This window comes from Carassius auratus, unplaced genomic scaffold (assembly GCF_003368295.1).
Source record: "Carassius auratus strain Wakin unplaced genomic scaffold, ASM336829v1 scaf_tig00032568, whole genome shotgun sequence".
In the NCBI taxonomy this organism is placed as follows: Eukaryota; Metazoa; Chordata; class Actinopteri; order Cypriniformes; family Cyprinidae; genus Carassius; species Carassius auratus.
In genome coordinates this window covers 314,391-329,756 of record NW_020526009.1, presented here as the reverse complement: position 1 = coordinate 329,756, position 15,366 = coordinate 314,391, and the positions used below count along the sequence as shown (strand labels likewise).

The window sequence follows — 15,366 nt, the reverse complement described above, 5'->3', positions numbered from 1 at the left end:
TGGTACAATTAAAAATACAATTCCAGAAACTAATTTTGAACTTTCTGTATTGGATTATTCTTTCTTACCAAGTCCTTGAAAAATGAAAACCCACAATCACTAACAACAATGCATTTACAATTACGGACAATTAAGCATATAAAGTGTTTTTGACGATTGTTTCTTTCCGCTTACAATAAATTCAAAAATTCTGCAGCAAGAATATTAACCCACACTTAATGTGCTCATATCACCCATCTTATTCAACATCCACCGGCTACCGGTGTCATCTCGCATTATTTACAAAATTCTTCTGCATACCCTTAAATCACTCATGGCTATGCTCCTTGTTACCTTTCTGACTTACTTTCTCCTAACATTCTCCTTACATTCCATCTCAATCACTTTGATCTTCAGGGTTTCATCTTCTTACTGTACCAAGATTTTGTCTTTCTTCAGTGGACGGCAGGTAATTTTCTGTCATTGCTCCTAAACTATGGAACTGTCTACCACTGGCACTAAGGACAATAACCTCACTCTCTGAACTTAAATCCTACTTGTTTACCCATACTACCAGTCATAATTATGTTTCTTTAAAAACTTTTCAACTCCTGTACTACCAGTTGTAATGCTTTCTCGAAGTATTTTTGTTACGTGTACTGTATGTGTCTTGCATTTACTGCTCTTTGCAGCATGTTTGTTTATAATATCCATAGTTTACTCATTTCTATGCTATGTGTCTCTGCTTTTGTACTCGACTGTATCATGATATGCAACTGTAATCGCTTTTGTTTCTGGACTAGTCTACTGTCCTCTTAATTGACTGTCTGAATTAATTGTAAAATGTCTGTCTGTTATATTACTGCTTTTGTAAAGCGTCACAGAGTCTGGGAAAGGCGCTATATAAATGAAACATTAACACAATGTAATGTAATGTAATATAATGTTTGACTGGGTTCCATAAAAAAGTATCAAATAATTAGAAAAAAAAATTTATAGTTAAAATTAAGAAATGTTGAAACATGTACAAATGAAATAGCTTTAATTAATTAATTTACAACTATTCAATCATCAGTCAGAAATGTCACGATTGTTACAGCCAAAGTCGGTTCTTAATGAAACTACTACCTCTTGTGTCAATCATCTGATCTTGATGAGGATTTTTAGAAAGGAATTTGTATATATAGGTTACTAAAGGACAGAAAAATGTGATCAATGTAATGCAGAAAAAGAAAGATTATAGAGATGGTGTTTTTAGGTCAGAGGTTTGGGTGATTGAGATTCTCTGTGCTTGAGATTTAGTACTACAAGTCTCTTTGTGCTGAGTCAAACCGGATCATGCCAAGTGAGCAGTTCATCTCTCTCTCTCTCTCTCTCTCAACTGAAGTACACTACACCAAAGTTCCGCAGTGGGAATTGACTGATTGAACTTATTCCTCCGATAGCGCTGTCTATCTGCACATGCTACATGTCAACGCTGTTTTAGCATTTGTTTCAGTAAAAGTTCAGTATGAGAATATAATAAAATAACACAAACATCTCCAAAAATGCTATTTTACACAGCACAATGCAGGCTGGTTTTGACTGGCAGTTTGTGAAGGATGCCACAACCTGCATGTATCTTCTGCAAAGAAAACAATGACAATAACTTCATTTAAATGCTCAAGGCGCAGGGAACTTTCAGCACATTTTGCAGCTGGTTAAGATGCACTGTGGGAGGTTCAGGGTTTTGAAATATCAATACGCAACTGTGATTTCGGCCCTCAGTCTACCTATGCAGCTGCATGGGAAGAGGTTCACAGAGCTGCTTGAGTTTATATCCCTCTCACATACACATTCCAACTTTGTTCTACTTGCCAAAGAGTCTTTCTCACTGTCATCCCTCTAGGTATTTTTTTTTTTTCAGCTCTTTTATTCCTTCACTTTCTCCATGGGCACATTGATAAGGATGTGAGTACAGGTCCACCGAACCCTACGAAGGAAAGAGTAAAAGAACCAAAACACAAGCATGAAACACTTCAGAACTTAAGTCTTAGCCTGTCAGACAGAGTTTCGGAGCTCTAGGAAGCGTCCTTTGAAAGTGAGGTACTGCAGTCTGTTTTGTAGTCGATTTGTTAATTACTCGCCGACTTTATGTTGCTCCATTCAGAAAATCTCTCAGACCATATTATGAGAGCAATTGGACAGAGACGGGGTGCAGTAAATAGTGGTCAACACGGTATGATTGCAATAGTGTGTACACTCCGCTCTCTTTCTGAGACGGTTTATGAGTTACACAGCTCCACCTACTGGTGAAAAGGTAAATGCATGATCTGTCCTGTCTTATGACTCGAGGAGAAAGGGAAAAATAAACAACATTAAGGCCATCATGATCCATTATAAACTGATTAATAGGGAATCACAGTGCACCCATGCAGAAAAGTATCCCACCTGTAGATCACAGAGGATGGAGAGGGAGCATTATAATTTTTATTGGTTGTTTCATGGTTATTATCATAAACACACATACTTCATTACATTGAGGACAAATGTAAATGAATTATAAATATTTAAATAATTATTTAGAAGCTCTAAACTAATCTGACTTTCATGCTAAATAAATAATATAGCGTATAAATTCATATTTATATATTATGACGTTTTTATATACAGTATATATATATACATAAATCCGAAATATAAATTACTGAGTCTGAGACTGCATATTTGACATTTTATAGATTCTCAGTTTAAAATTTCAGTACTTGGTATGCGCTTCTATTGTTTTAATGATGATTTGGGAACAAACAAATTGTAATTTTATTGATATTTCTTAACATAAGTTAACATAATATCTAAATCCTTACTTTTTTTCTAGTTTTAAATTAAATTTCATGTTTTGTTTAGTGTGTTCTCAGGCAATACATAATAAATAAAAATTAAATTAAATTTAAATTAAAATTTAAATTAAATGACATTATTATTAATAAAAAAAATATGAAAATGACTTAATTATTAAAGACGAAGTGATAATGATAATGATAAGGACACATGACGAAAGATTACATTATCCTGCTTGCTACACAGTTGCTTGCCAAACAAATAAATGGACATTTAATATGATTTTGAGATGAAATTATTTCAATATTCGAGAAGAAAGACCACAAGAGAGTTTACAAGAGACACAAAACAGTTACCTGGCACAATGGTCAAATATACAGTATATAAGTTATTATATAAAAATATGACGGAAGGGAACGACAGACTAATCAGAATGAAGTATTCCAGAGATTAATTAAGAACTAATCAGAATTGAGAATTCCAGAGAGCTGCCTAGTAATTACAAACAATCAAGGACACACTAGAGGTGAGAAAAGCATATGTTCTCAACCCATTAGCTGTTCAAATGTAAAGAAAAATCTTTCTCTTTAACGCCGCTGCAAGGCAGGTCATTCTATCTTCAGGAGGTCGAGTCTCGTCGCACCTTTATTAGTCACTATGATGACTTTCCAGACACCTTCCTTCAACACGCTCTATAAATACACCTATAACGCAATTACTCCATCCCTCTCTGTCTGTCTCCCTCTCTCTCCATGTCTGTCTTCCCTCTCTCGCTCACAAACGCCATCTCAAACATCATTAGGAATTTACACACACACACACACGCTCTCGAATTCCTATTTTAACCTCAAACTCAGCACAGTTTGAGACTGCAGATCATGTGAGGCGATACTTGTCCAACACCTCTGCCTGTCTCCTCAACCAGGAGCTTGACAGCTCGAGAAATTCTCGGTTTCCAAAAAAGCTTGGCACTCGCATATAATTACTTGGAAATTTCATCTTCGTGAACAATTTGAAATGGTGAAGAGTTCTCAGTTCCAATTAAGCCAGAATTTCAGAATCTAGCAGTTTGAGTCCAGATAGCGAGCGTTTAGCATTTAACATGCCTACGGAACTGCGTCTTGTTTTCTGACAGGCTTTAATTGTCAACACTTTAACCCTCGCAGGTGGAAAATTATATTGCCGGTCATGAAGAGCGCCTGTCCCATAGCGCGTTATGGCAATTCCGCCCACACGTGTAATTGGCGGAATATCTCTCATGACTTAACTGTAGAGACGAGTGTTTTTAAAAACCTTCTGTGTTGCCTGGCAGAGAAAAACAAGCACCCTGGAGACGTATTGGGTTTTCAGACAACCGTATGTGTGCTGAGTTCTAGATAGACTAAAGAGGCACATTTGTGTCATTTCATTAGAGGGGGCTAATCCTGAGGGTGTTAAGATTAAACCAGAGCCCTGAGCAAAGAATGGGCGGATGAATAAAGCCTGATTGGATAGCTTCTGTGCTTGCTGCCTGGAACCTGAGATTCCCATTTTACCCCCCGATCTCTTCCCATACTCCACCAATATGTTTATTTACTAAGAATGTCTGGTCAAGGATGGCTGTTTAATTTCCTCAGGGAGAGGCAATGAGAGACATGGCAATACTCGAGAGAGAGAATGAGCGAGATAACCGAGGGGAGAAAGCGAAAGAGTGAGAGTGTGACAGAGAGAGTTATCTCAGATCCATTCTCAATTAGAAAGAGCTCTAAACAGAAAAGGCAAACTCTCCTCCATCCCTGTGGGCTTGGGGGTACAGTAGTTGGGTCTTGTCACAGAAGTTCCCTGGACTCCACTGGACTGGAGGTCTCAAACTTTCTGAACTACTATATCTAACGACAATTATGGTTTCTAATGTTTTGATGCAACAAGGCAGTCACTAACTGCAAATTCTATATAGTTTAAGTCCATTATTAGGAAAATGCACATCCAAAATGGTGAATATGACATTTTTTCTATACGGTGATACATGTATTTATATTTACCATCCCAATGTTTGGGGTCAGTAAGATGTATATGTGTGTATGTAAGGGGAGGGATACATACAATGTATGAAAAGTAACAATAAAAACCTTTATAATGTTACAAAAAGATTTGCATTTCAAATAAATTATGTTCTAATTGTAATCTATTAATTTAAAAAAAGAGAAAAAGAGCAACAAAAACGATTTCCTGAGCTCTTCTTATTATATAAACAGCCTGAAAATATTGATTTAATTTCCATTTAATATTATTAAGAGCATGTGTGTGATGATGAAAATGATGATGAATGTGTTTATAATGTATAATACACAAGGGTCTCAGGACTCATTAGTGCAGTTTCTCCGAGGCAGGTCAGGAAATAAAAATCATATTTTGTTGTGCTCGACTAATACAATATCACCCCAAAGATCCTGGCCAAAATTTTCAGACGTACAAAGGTCAGGGTCAGGAGTTTCGAAAAAAAAAAACAATACAAACAATACTCTATATTTCAGAGTGGGCTGATCAATCAAGGGAAACTTCTTCCCACACACTTCAACAGCTGCTAGTGATTCTGTGTCTGCAGACTGCAGGTAAACACAAGGAAACAGTCTGGTCCTCCCAAATTATTTTTGGAATGGTTTCATAAGCAAAATGTCTAGCTTGAAAAAAAAAAGTGAAAGTACCGTTAAACAAGATTTTCACTCCTCATATTCAACTGAGTGAAATCGAGAAAGAATGATGAGAAGTGCATTATTAGCATATAACTCACCTGCCCATCTCCAGCCAGAGGACAAGAGAAAACATACTGGAGCTGGAAGACGATGCTGAAAGCCACGTCCCTCATCATCTTCAGCTCCACACTGCCACGAAGAGACAGTCCATCACTGCAAGAGGGAGAAAGAAGAGTATGAGATCACCGAAATATCACAGCTCTGCATGGAATCTGTGTAATGAACCTACACACCCACACTGACCCAAAAACACAACTAGTCAAGTGACATTCATTAACACAAGTGTCTCAGTTCACTGCTTTATGAGTTTGGAAAAGACAAACCCATTGTGCATTGCAAAGCCCTATATAGGGTTCCCACATATACTGTAGAAAAAAATAAATAAAAAAGGATTCCATGATTTTTCCGGCTGTTAACTGGAAACATATCATTGAGATGTATATATGTGTACACATACATACAGTTAAAAAGTTTGGAGTTAGTATTATTATTTTTTATCAGTTAATACTTTTATTATCATGGTTTCAACAAAAATATTTCTTGAGCACCATATTATCAGATTATATTTCAGAACTGGCTACAGAAAATTCGAATTACAGCAACAAAAGTATTGAAATGGAAAACAGTATTTTATGAGCATTAGAGACTTGTATACAAACCGAGCGGCAACCTCCTGCTCTCTCTTGTGAAGCCAACAAGGAAGTGACTAAAACTGCAATTCATCGACTGGCCGCTTGAGGCTGGCTGCAGAAAAGAGTCAGTCCCATAGACTCCCCATGTTAAAATGCCCAACTTTACAGCAGAAAAAAACATGTTTACAGCCTGGTTCAAAAAATTATTTTGGTCTATATTGTTAATTTTGCCTTTCATGACAACTGTGAGGGGGGTGAATTTTTTTATAACTCATCCGTTTAAATTATTTTAAGCCTTAAAGTTCTGCATAATTAAGGGCGTGGCCACTTGAGTGACAGGTGGATTGCCGCTGCTGACAATGTCGTCGCGCTAGGTGGGCGTGGCTTCAGCAATCAGCTCCCGCCTTTTTGCCCATTTTCGATTGTCCGGGAGAGTCTCGCGGTGACGCGCTGCCAAGATGGCGACGGTCCGCTCTGCACACTTTAGGCTTCAAAACCGCTATTGAGGAGTCTATTGGTGACGTCACGGACACTATGTCCATATTTTTTTTTACAGTCTATGATACAAACTGAACATTTGAATGGTAATTTATGCAATTAAAAAAAATCGTAAAAAAAAAAATTCAAATTCTAGAAAGAAACCAGCTCTGCCACATTAACTTGACAAATGGGGTTTGAAAAACCCACACAGAGCTGAAGGAAAAAGAACAGCAATTTAGCAGGAACTAAAAGTTTTGAGCTAAAAAAAGGTTTGTTTCTCTCTTGAGTTTAATGCTTGTGCAACATAGAATGAAACCATTATCGTTCTAACATGGTAAGTTGCTCAAATTGCATTTATATTTCATTTTTTTCGTTTTGTTCTTGCTATGACACATTCTGTAGTCATCATGTTATAGATCTTCCAAATCTAAAAAAAAAAAAAGCCTTTAACAAATGATTGCAGATTATTACATAAGCAGACAACAGAGGAAAAGTACACAGCATCTTAGATGAGCACAGCAAGGTACAAAAAAATATATATATTAAAACTTCAAAATGAAGTTCACTTCACATTTTCCATACAGGAAGACAAAGAACAAAGATGTGAAATTGAAACAGGACTAAAAAAAAAAAAAGTTTTTTTGAGGCAGTGTTACTATAAGGTGTTGAAATTCCAGGCACGGGTTTCATGCCAACATCTCATCAAGAAACTGGCAGGTCGGCATCAGATTGTTTGCATCATTCTTGACGGGTTTTCACACGCTCTCATAGACACATTCGCTGCCGTCATCACAGAAGTGTTGTTGAGAATGTGCAGCATAAGTTATTAGTGCTAACCTCTCCATAATTACACCCAATTTCTCTCTCTTCTAAAAGGGCAGAATGTGATGCTCCACTCTCTCAGACACCTAATTTCTCTCATTGGGTAATTATAGACCTCCTTCTCTCGACGCACAGGAACGGTGCTTGTGACTTGTTCTGCGAGACCTCACATGGCAGTGACTCTGTGGCGGTGGGGGGAGGGGCTTTCTTTTTTGCAGCAGATGGAGTGAAGCAGACATCAACAATCAAACCCTCATTTCTCATTTGCGGTGTACAGCGACGGCTTATCAGCACTTTAATTAAACGAAGAGTGCAGACACGAGAAACCTTAATTTAGAAAGCGGAACTTTTTGTAATACTTTCTGGAAAAGGCGCTTTTAAAATATTTAACATCCAGTGAGTAAGAGGGTAAATCAACCTAAAAATCCATATTTGATAAGCACTGTGCTCAAAAAAGAGCTGGGATGAAAACCAACCGGGTGAGGTGAGGACGAGGGGATCTCTGCTGGGTAAGCACTAGGGAGGACAACCTGTGTGGCTTTGAGAGTTCAAGTCACTGAAGCAGGACAGATGGAGCACTAAACTGGAGGAGGCCAGTGAGAGAGACTGGAACTCTCTGACAGTGTTTATATTAAAGGAATAATTCACCCAAAAATGAAAAGTCTGAGCTCAACAGAAATGCTTTTGTTTTGGGTGGAATACAAAGTAAGATGTTTTGAAAAACCTCAAGGCTGCTGTGTTTCTTTACAAAGAAAGAAGAAAAGAACAAGATCTAAAAAGGAATAAGCATAACAGTAATTCATATGGCTTGTGCACTATATTTCAAGTGTTATGAATAAAACAGCTTCATGTGTGGCTTATAGTGAAATTCATGATGTCTGCATACATTACCACTCAAACGTTTGGGGATAGCATGTTTTTTTTATTTTCTTTACAGGGGTAGTAAAGACATTTATAAAATTACAAAACATTTCTATGTCAAATAAATGCTGGCTGTTTGAACTTTACTTGAACATAAAAGAATCCTGGGAAAAAAATGTATTCCACAAAAACATTTGAGTGGTTTTAAACATTAATAAAAATACAAAATGTTTCTTGAGCACCAAATCAGCATATTAGAATGATTTCTGAAAGATCATGTGACACTGAAGACCGGTGCAATGGCTGCTTAATATTTACCAAAGTTTGCTAATGTTTATTTATGAATGTAATACTTCTAAATGCTTGATCAAATACATGCAGTCATCGTGATGAGTCCTGACAAGCTAACTTTGAAAATGTGCATGTGCAAATTAGATGTGAGAGTAAGATATTTAAAAAATGCAATTAAATAAAAATATCTTGATTTATTGTTACATTTATTGTTTTAGTTAAATTAAATATAATTTAATTAAATGATATAAATATTTTTTTTTTAATTTAACAATTTCAATCTGTTCCCCAAACAAAGCTATGGCTTCAGAAAACTTAGAATGTGACAAAATATTATGTGCAAACCACTTTTATGTTGATTTATGTCAGTTTTGGAGCCTGATGCACCAACATTGTAAGATCAGCATGAACATTATAATTTTTTTTTAAATCAATAACGGTGTGAAATAATTGTATCAAAACAACCAGTACAGCCAAGGAGTCATAGATCAATCAATTGTCTTTTGTATAGAACAAAAGATACTTGACTTTTTCATCCCTCTGCAGTGGCTCCCTGTAGCATGGGTGTACAATTCGTGGAGGAGTTGTCCCCCCGACTTTTAATAAAACCTTCCCATGCACTTTTTCTCAGGAAAGTGTGTTCACACCGTTATTTTCAAGGGCCAATGTGAATAAATCTAAATTTAAATTAAAAGGGCGCCCTCGTACAGAAAGTTCAAAACGGACTTATATGATAAAAGTAACTTTTGACGCCAGGAAATCCCTATGGCTGTAGCTAAGCTGAATAAGAAGCTTACTGACCTGACTGAGGATGATGGTGAATGATTTGCAGATCCTCAGCACCACTGACAAACATATAATCTTGTCAAATATCTGGTAAGTACTGCCGCTCGATGTATAAGTGCGAGGAACATTATTAAAATATGCCATTTTCTTTCCGAACATGGGGAACATGATGTAAGAAAAACAACGTGAAGTCTATCAGCCATCGGCGATGGACGATTGGCATCATCTATCGGCCCCAACCATATTTTTCATGTCCTTTATATTAATGATATAGTGGTAACTGACTAGGGATATGCCGGTATCAAATTTTCCTGTTCCGATTAATTGCTAATTCTTTTATCACGGTATACGGTATTATCATGCTATTGAAATTTGGTATAAAATTTGTTCATAATACAGTATTAACAGGGTCAATAACTTTTTTCTTATAACAAAAATAACTGAATATTTAAATACAATAATAGAATACAGAAAAATATATATAGGTAAAAGTTTAACACAGATTTAAGTGCAAAAGAACTATAAAGACAATAGTTGTCACTTTACAATAAGACCTCATCTTAGTTAATCTTAGTTAATGCATTAACATTAACATTCACAATGAGCTATAGCTACATTTGCTACAGAAGTTATATATCTTTGTTAAAAGATAGTCTTAGTTCATGTTAGCTCATTAAATAACACAGTTGCAACTTTTAATTTTAACAACGTGTTATTAAATATTGTAAAACCTAAGGTTTATGAATGTTCAGGAGAATTCTTCATTGTTTATGTTAACTAATGATTTAACTCATGTTAACTAATGAAACCCTAATGTAAAGTGTGAACGAACAATAAAGAATCAAAACACTTTCAAACAATATCTAGATCAGGGGTAGCGAACATGAAAAATTGAAAAATCTGTTAGACTTACATGAATATTATTAGGCCTATTATCAATACTACATTTGACATTTCAATCCCCTTACTTCTGAAATGATTGCTACCCCTGATTACCTGTAACATAACTGAATATAACACTTTAGTTATATGCTGTGTTATCTTCCTTTGAGGATCAAATACACTTTGGCTCCACGTGAATTTTATTCGGTGGAAAAGGGGCCAAAATGATGATGTTGAAGTTTGCAGACCCCTGGTATAGACAGTAGTATAATTATGACCACTGTAGTTGAATGCAGCAGAAAAGAAACATAGATAATTAAAGAGCCAGGATATTTGGAAAAATAATTTCAATGAAATTGAATTTAATATAACCCTAACCCTAATTTAGGTGCAACTGGAAGCAAAGTCTATGGAAGTGTGGCAACATTTCTCAGAATTATGGTAAATTAGTAGGCCAGATGGGCCAAGTATTCACCTGAGTTTGTCCGTGGAGGTCTGTCTGAAGCTGCCGCTTGCACTGGCTCCACGAGCCCTGGATGCTCCGCTCCCTCCGGCCTCACGTTCCAGCACCAACACATGAGGCTTCTCCACCCAACCCCAGCCGTTATGAACCCCAACCAGCAGTCTGCGCTCCTGCACCACTACAGAGCGTCCCTCCACACCCCTGTTCTGATCAGGAAAACACACGTGATAGGAAATTCAAAAGCCACTCTGATCAAAAGACATTTATGCATAACTACAGGAAGATGTGTTTGTGCAGGAATTCCATGTACTGTATGTTTTGCCATAGATTGGAGTGCGCCTGGCAGGGTCTCTTTTAATCCTTAATTTAAGGGCATTTAATCCTCAGAGGAGGTATGGGAATGGAATCTGTGGATTGTGTTTGAAAGCTGAACAGTTACGACTGCTCTGTGCTGGAAAGGGAGAGGGGCATGTAAGCTCTATTGATCCATTCTATCCTCAGGACTGAATCTGAATGGCATTTCTCTGGTAAGCAAAGAGTGTGGGACTTATGGGAAAAGGTACAGAGAATGAAACCAACAGAGCAGAGAAAGTCAGGAGGACAATAACTGGGATTCATTTCATTTCCACATATTTAATTGCCTTTTCAATGTTGCAATATGGTCTGAGACTACAAAATGGAATAAAGTGACTAAAGAAAACAGTACATCAGATGAATGGATTTTATTTTCTTTTTTTATGCTGTGTGGTAGCTCCACCCAATGTCAAATCTCACTGGCCCAAAATCCTGCTCCTCACAAATTTCCTCAAATTTATTATTTGCAGCATTTCACTTTTTGTTAATTTTTATTGATGATTGATGCTTTATCTAGTTTAGACACACCACAAGGCCTAAACAGTGTTTTAAAGTAAGTAATAATACAATTCTTTGTAGCTGTAGTTTCCCAAACTACATGATATTATTTTGATTCATCTACATTTAACTAAATATGGTTGCACTTTACAATAAGGTTCCATTAGTTAACACTGGTCAATGCATTAAAATATATATTTTTTTATTATAAAAAAAAGAAAGAAAAGTTTTATGGGTTTTGCTTCAAGTCTCATTTGCTTCCAGCTATTTTTAGCTGTACAAAAAAGCTAGTTTGCTGTTTGATATTGCAGATTGGTGTGTCTTACCATATTATTTCAATGTATTATCTTAATTACAAACACACTGGTTTGCAGTGCAAACAGTTTTACCATTTACTGCATGTTGTAATTCTTCTTTTTATTTCCCTATAGTGGCTAATGAACTGGAAATATTGCACATATAGGCTTACTTCCGCATTGAAGAATAGGGTGGAAAATTAAACTTAGTAAATATTTTTGATTTTTACTTTTGATTTTAATAACGCATTAGCAAATATTGCAACTGACATCAGCTAAGATTAATAAATGCTTTATTTTATTTTTTTTTTACAATTCATGTTAACTAGTTAACCAAGTGGAACCACTGTAAAGTGTTATGTCAAGTCAAGTCACCTTTATTTATATAGCGCTTTAAACAAAAAAGATTGTTTCAAAGCAACTGAACAACATTAATTAGGGAAACAGTGTGTCAATAATGCAAAGTGACAGTTAAAGGCATTTCATGACTGAATTCAGTGATGTCATCATCTCTGTTCAGTTTAAATAGTATCTTAGCAATCATTTGCAATCAAGTCAACGATATCGCTGTAAATGAAGGGTCCCCAACTAAGCAAGCTAGAGGCGACAGTGGCAAGGAACCAAAACTCCATCGGTGACAGAATGGAGAAAAAACCTTGGGAGAAATCAGGCTCAGTATACATTTATGCAAAAAAATATATAATTACACGAAATCTGAATATTTTTTTATACCAGTTCATGAATAAGTTCCATGAATGAACCATGAATGGGCTTTAGAAAGGGTTAGTTCTCCCAAAAATGAAAATTCTGTCATTAATTACAAATTACAAATTAATATATTTTTGATGAATTCTGAGAGCTCTCTGGTCAAGGTCCAGAAACGGGACATTGTTAAAATAATCCATGTGACATTAGTTGTTCAATCGTAACTTTCTGAAGCTACAAGAATACTTTTTGTGTGCAAAGAAAATAAAAACAACGACTTTAATTCAACAATTTGTTTCCTCTGCGTCACCCTGGAGCCATTTTGGAGAGTATCTGAACATAAACCACATATGCTGTTCTGTGTCAGCTGCATCACGTACAAAAAGTTCTTCTTTGCGCACAAAAAGTAAAAAGTATTCTTGTCGCTTTGTTAAGTTACAGCTGAACCCCAGATGTAACATGGACTATTTTAATGATGCCCTTGCTATTTTTTCTGGACCTTTATCATGTTAATTACATCGTTGTCTATTGGAGGGTCAGAGAGCTCTCGATATTCATTAAAAATATCTTAATTTGTGTTCCGAAGATGAACGGAGTTTGGAACGACATTAGGGTGTGTAATTAATGACAATTTTCATTTGTGGGTGAACTATCCCTTTAACTGACCCTTCACAAACATGAAGGTATCAGAAGGTACCTTGTTTCAACCGCAGAAAGACATCAGTGCAAACCATTTTTAAAGTTCAAGTTCACTGACATTAACAATGGAAGATTCTGCATTATGATTGGTCAGGCCGCCTGTCAATCAAACTGAAAATAATCATATTAAACTTTTTACAAAAATAGCGACACCGTTTTAAAAACTGAACTATTTATGAACTTTGCTCACTGTACAGAAAAGCGAAAGTGACACAGAGAGGATCAGTCCCATCTTTATCCTATCCACAATTAGAGGAGATTATTCAACAGGGGTGTGCAATCCTCCACACCCTCCCAAGTCATCCCGCCACCAGCAGGCGAGAAAAGCAAGCACAGGGTCATAACAATAGTTAGAAAAGTAGTTTCAGTCAGTTGCCCCCAGCACTGATTCAGTGTTCCTTCCTGTTACATAACAATCCATCACAGGTACTTGAACCCCAGTCATCAGTTGCTTAATATTAAGGGTGCAACTTCGAATCCAGCAGCTGTCTCTGTAAGTCAATGTCCAGACATGTTTACAATAACACATCAATTAAACGACAGGCTGCTGCCATTGTGTGGCGACTCTTGGCAGACACCTGGTGTTTGGAAGATGCATCGCCTCTGAGACGATGTGGCAGCAGCAGTCAGATGTTATTAATTGCAGCATTACAGAGGATCAGTAAAAGAAGGTATGGGACTAACAGCTTTTCTCTCTCACTTCTCCTCAGGGTGAGAGTCACATCTATCTGCTCAGGCCTCCCACTCACCGCTCCTCCAATTAGCATATCAATTTTGTGCAGTGTTTTATATTCAGGCCTACAAGAAGTAGTCCACACGTATCCCACTTTACACTGTGAATCATCCAGCTACTGCAGCGACCGTCAGAGTACCTCTGAATCCTTCCTTTAAGTGGATGTAATGCAATTTTGTGCCCGGTACACAGCTTAATAGGTCAGATCTGTGCATTTCCACGAGTCTGATGGGTTCTTGTGAGTGAAATAGATGTAAATGATTTGTGGGGTACATTTTGTGTGACAAATACATTGAGACTAAATGTTCTTCTGTAAAATGCCATTGGCCGTTTAAGCACAAAGCTAAGGTTATCCAGAAATTAACATTCGGTCATCATTTACACACTGTTATGTTGCTCCAAAACAGTATGACTTTCTCTCTTCCGTGAAACACAAAAGTAGAAGTTTAGCAATATGTTCAAGCTGCTCTTTTTGCATAAAAGACAATTAATGGTTACCAGAAGTAGTCAGGCCAAAAAAATATATAGTTTTCTAAAGACACGATACAGCTGTAGGTCTGCTTGAGAAACACACTGCAATTTAAAGTTGTTATTCACTGATTTTTATAAAAAGAGAACCAAACAGGTTAAAGGGCTACTCCATCCCAAAATGAAAATGTTGTCATTAATCACTTCCCCCCATGTCGTTCTGAACCTGTAAAAGCTCAGTTCGTCTTCGGAATACAATTTAAGATATTTTGGATTTGTGGCGTGGATAACACAGAAAAGCACATGCAGCACGGTGATATGGAGTGACACGGAGAAGACCGTGGACAAAGGAATTATTTAAAAAAAAAAGTTGTTTTTGTTTTCTTCGCTTACAAAAAGTGTTCCCGTTGCTTCATATAATCCAGATTGCACGTCTGATGGCAGATGAAGTATTATGACGACAACTTTTCATATCTTTTATGGACCTTGACTGTTATTTACTTGGCAGTCTCAAGCCTCCAGGTTCTCATCCAGAATATCTTTAATTGTGTTCAGCAGACGAACTGAGCTTTTACGGGTTTGGAACAACATGGGGGTAAGTGATTAATGACAAAATTTTCGATTTTGGGGTGGAGTAAACCTTTAAATGATTACTAATTACTACTAACTGATTTACATTTTTGGATGAACTGAACCTTGTGTTTCCATCTTAGCTTTGTGTTATAATAGCAAATGGAATTTTACAAATACAATTTATTTCAGAAATGAAATTGCAATGCATTTATCAGTGTTTACTAAATCTCAAGTTATTACTCATAAACAGTGTTGGGGAAAGTTACTTTTGAAAGTAACGTATTACAATATT

General features: G+C 36.5%; 1 protein-coding gene across 1 annotated transcript in view; it reads right to left on the bottom strand.

The window, feature by feature from the left end:
- Nucleotides 1-1,890: 1,890 nt before the first annotated feature.
- Nucleotides 1,891-15,366, bottom strand: part of LOC113080930 (nephrocystin-4-like) — a 67,065-nt gene continuing 53,589 nt past the window's right edge. Inside the window, exons 7-10 of the mRNA XM_026252986.1 lie at nt 10,761-10,954; nt 5,570-5,684; nt 5,296-5,384; nt 1,891-1,951 (exon numbers count right to left, since the gene is read on the bottom strand). Coding sequence (XP_026108771.1) covers nt 1,891-1,951; nt 5,296-5,384; nt 5,570-5,684; nt 10,761-10,954 — 459 coding nt within the window. The remainder of the gene's footprint in view (nt 1,952-5,295; nt 5,385-5,569; nt 5,685-10,760; nt 10,955-15,366) is intronic.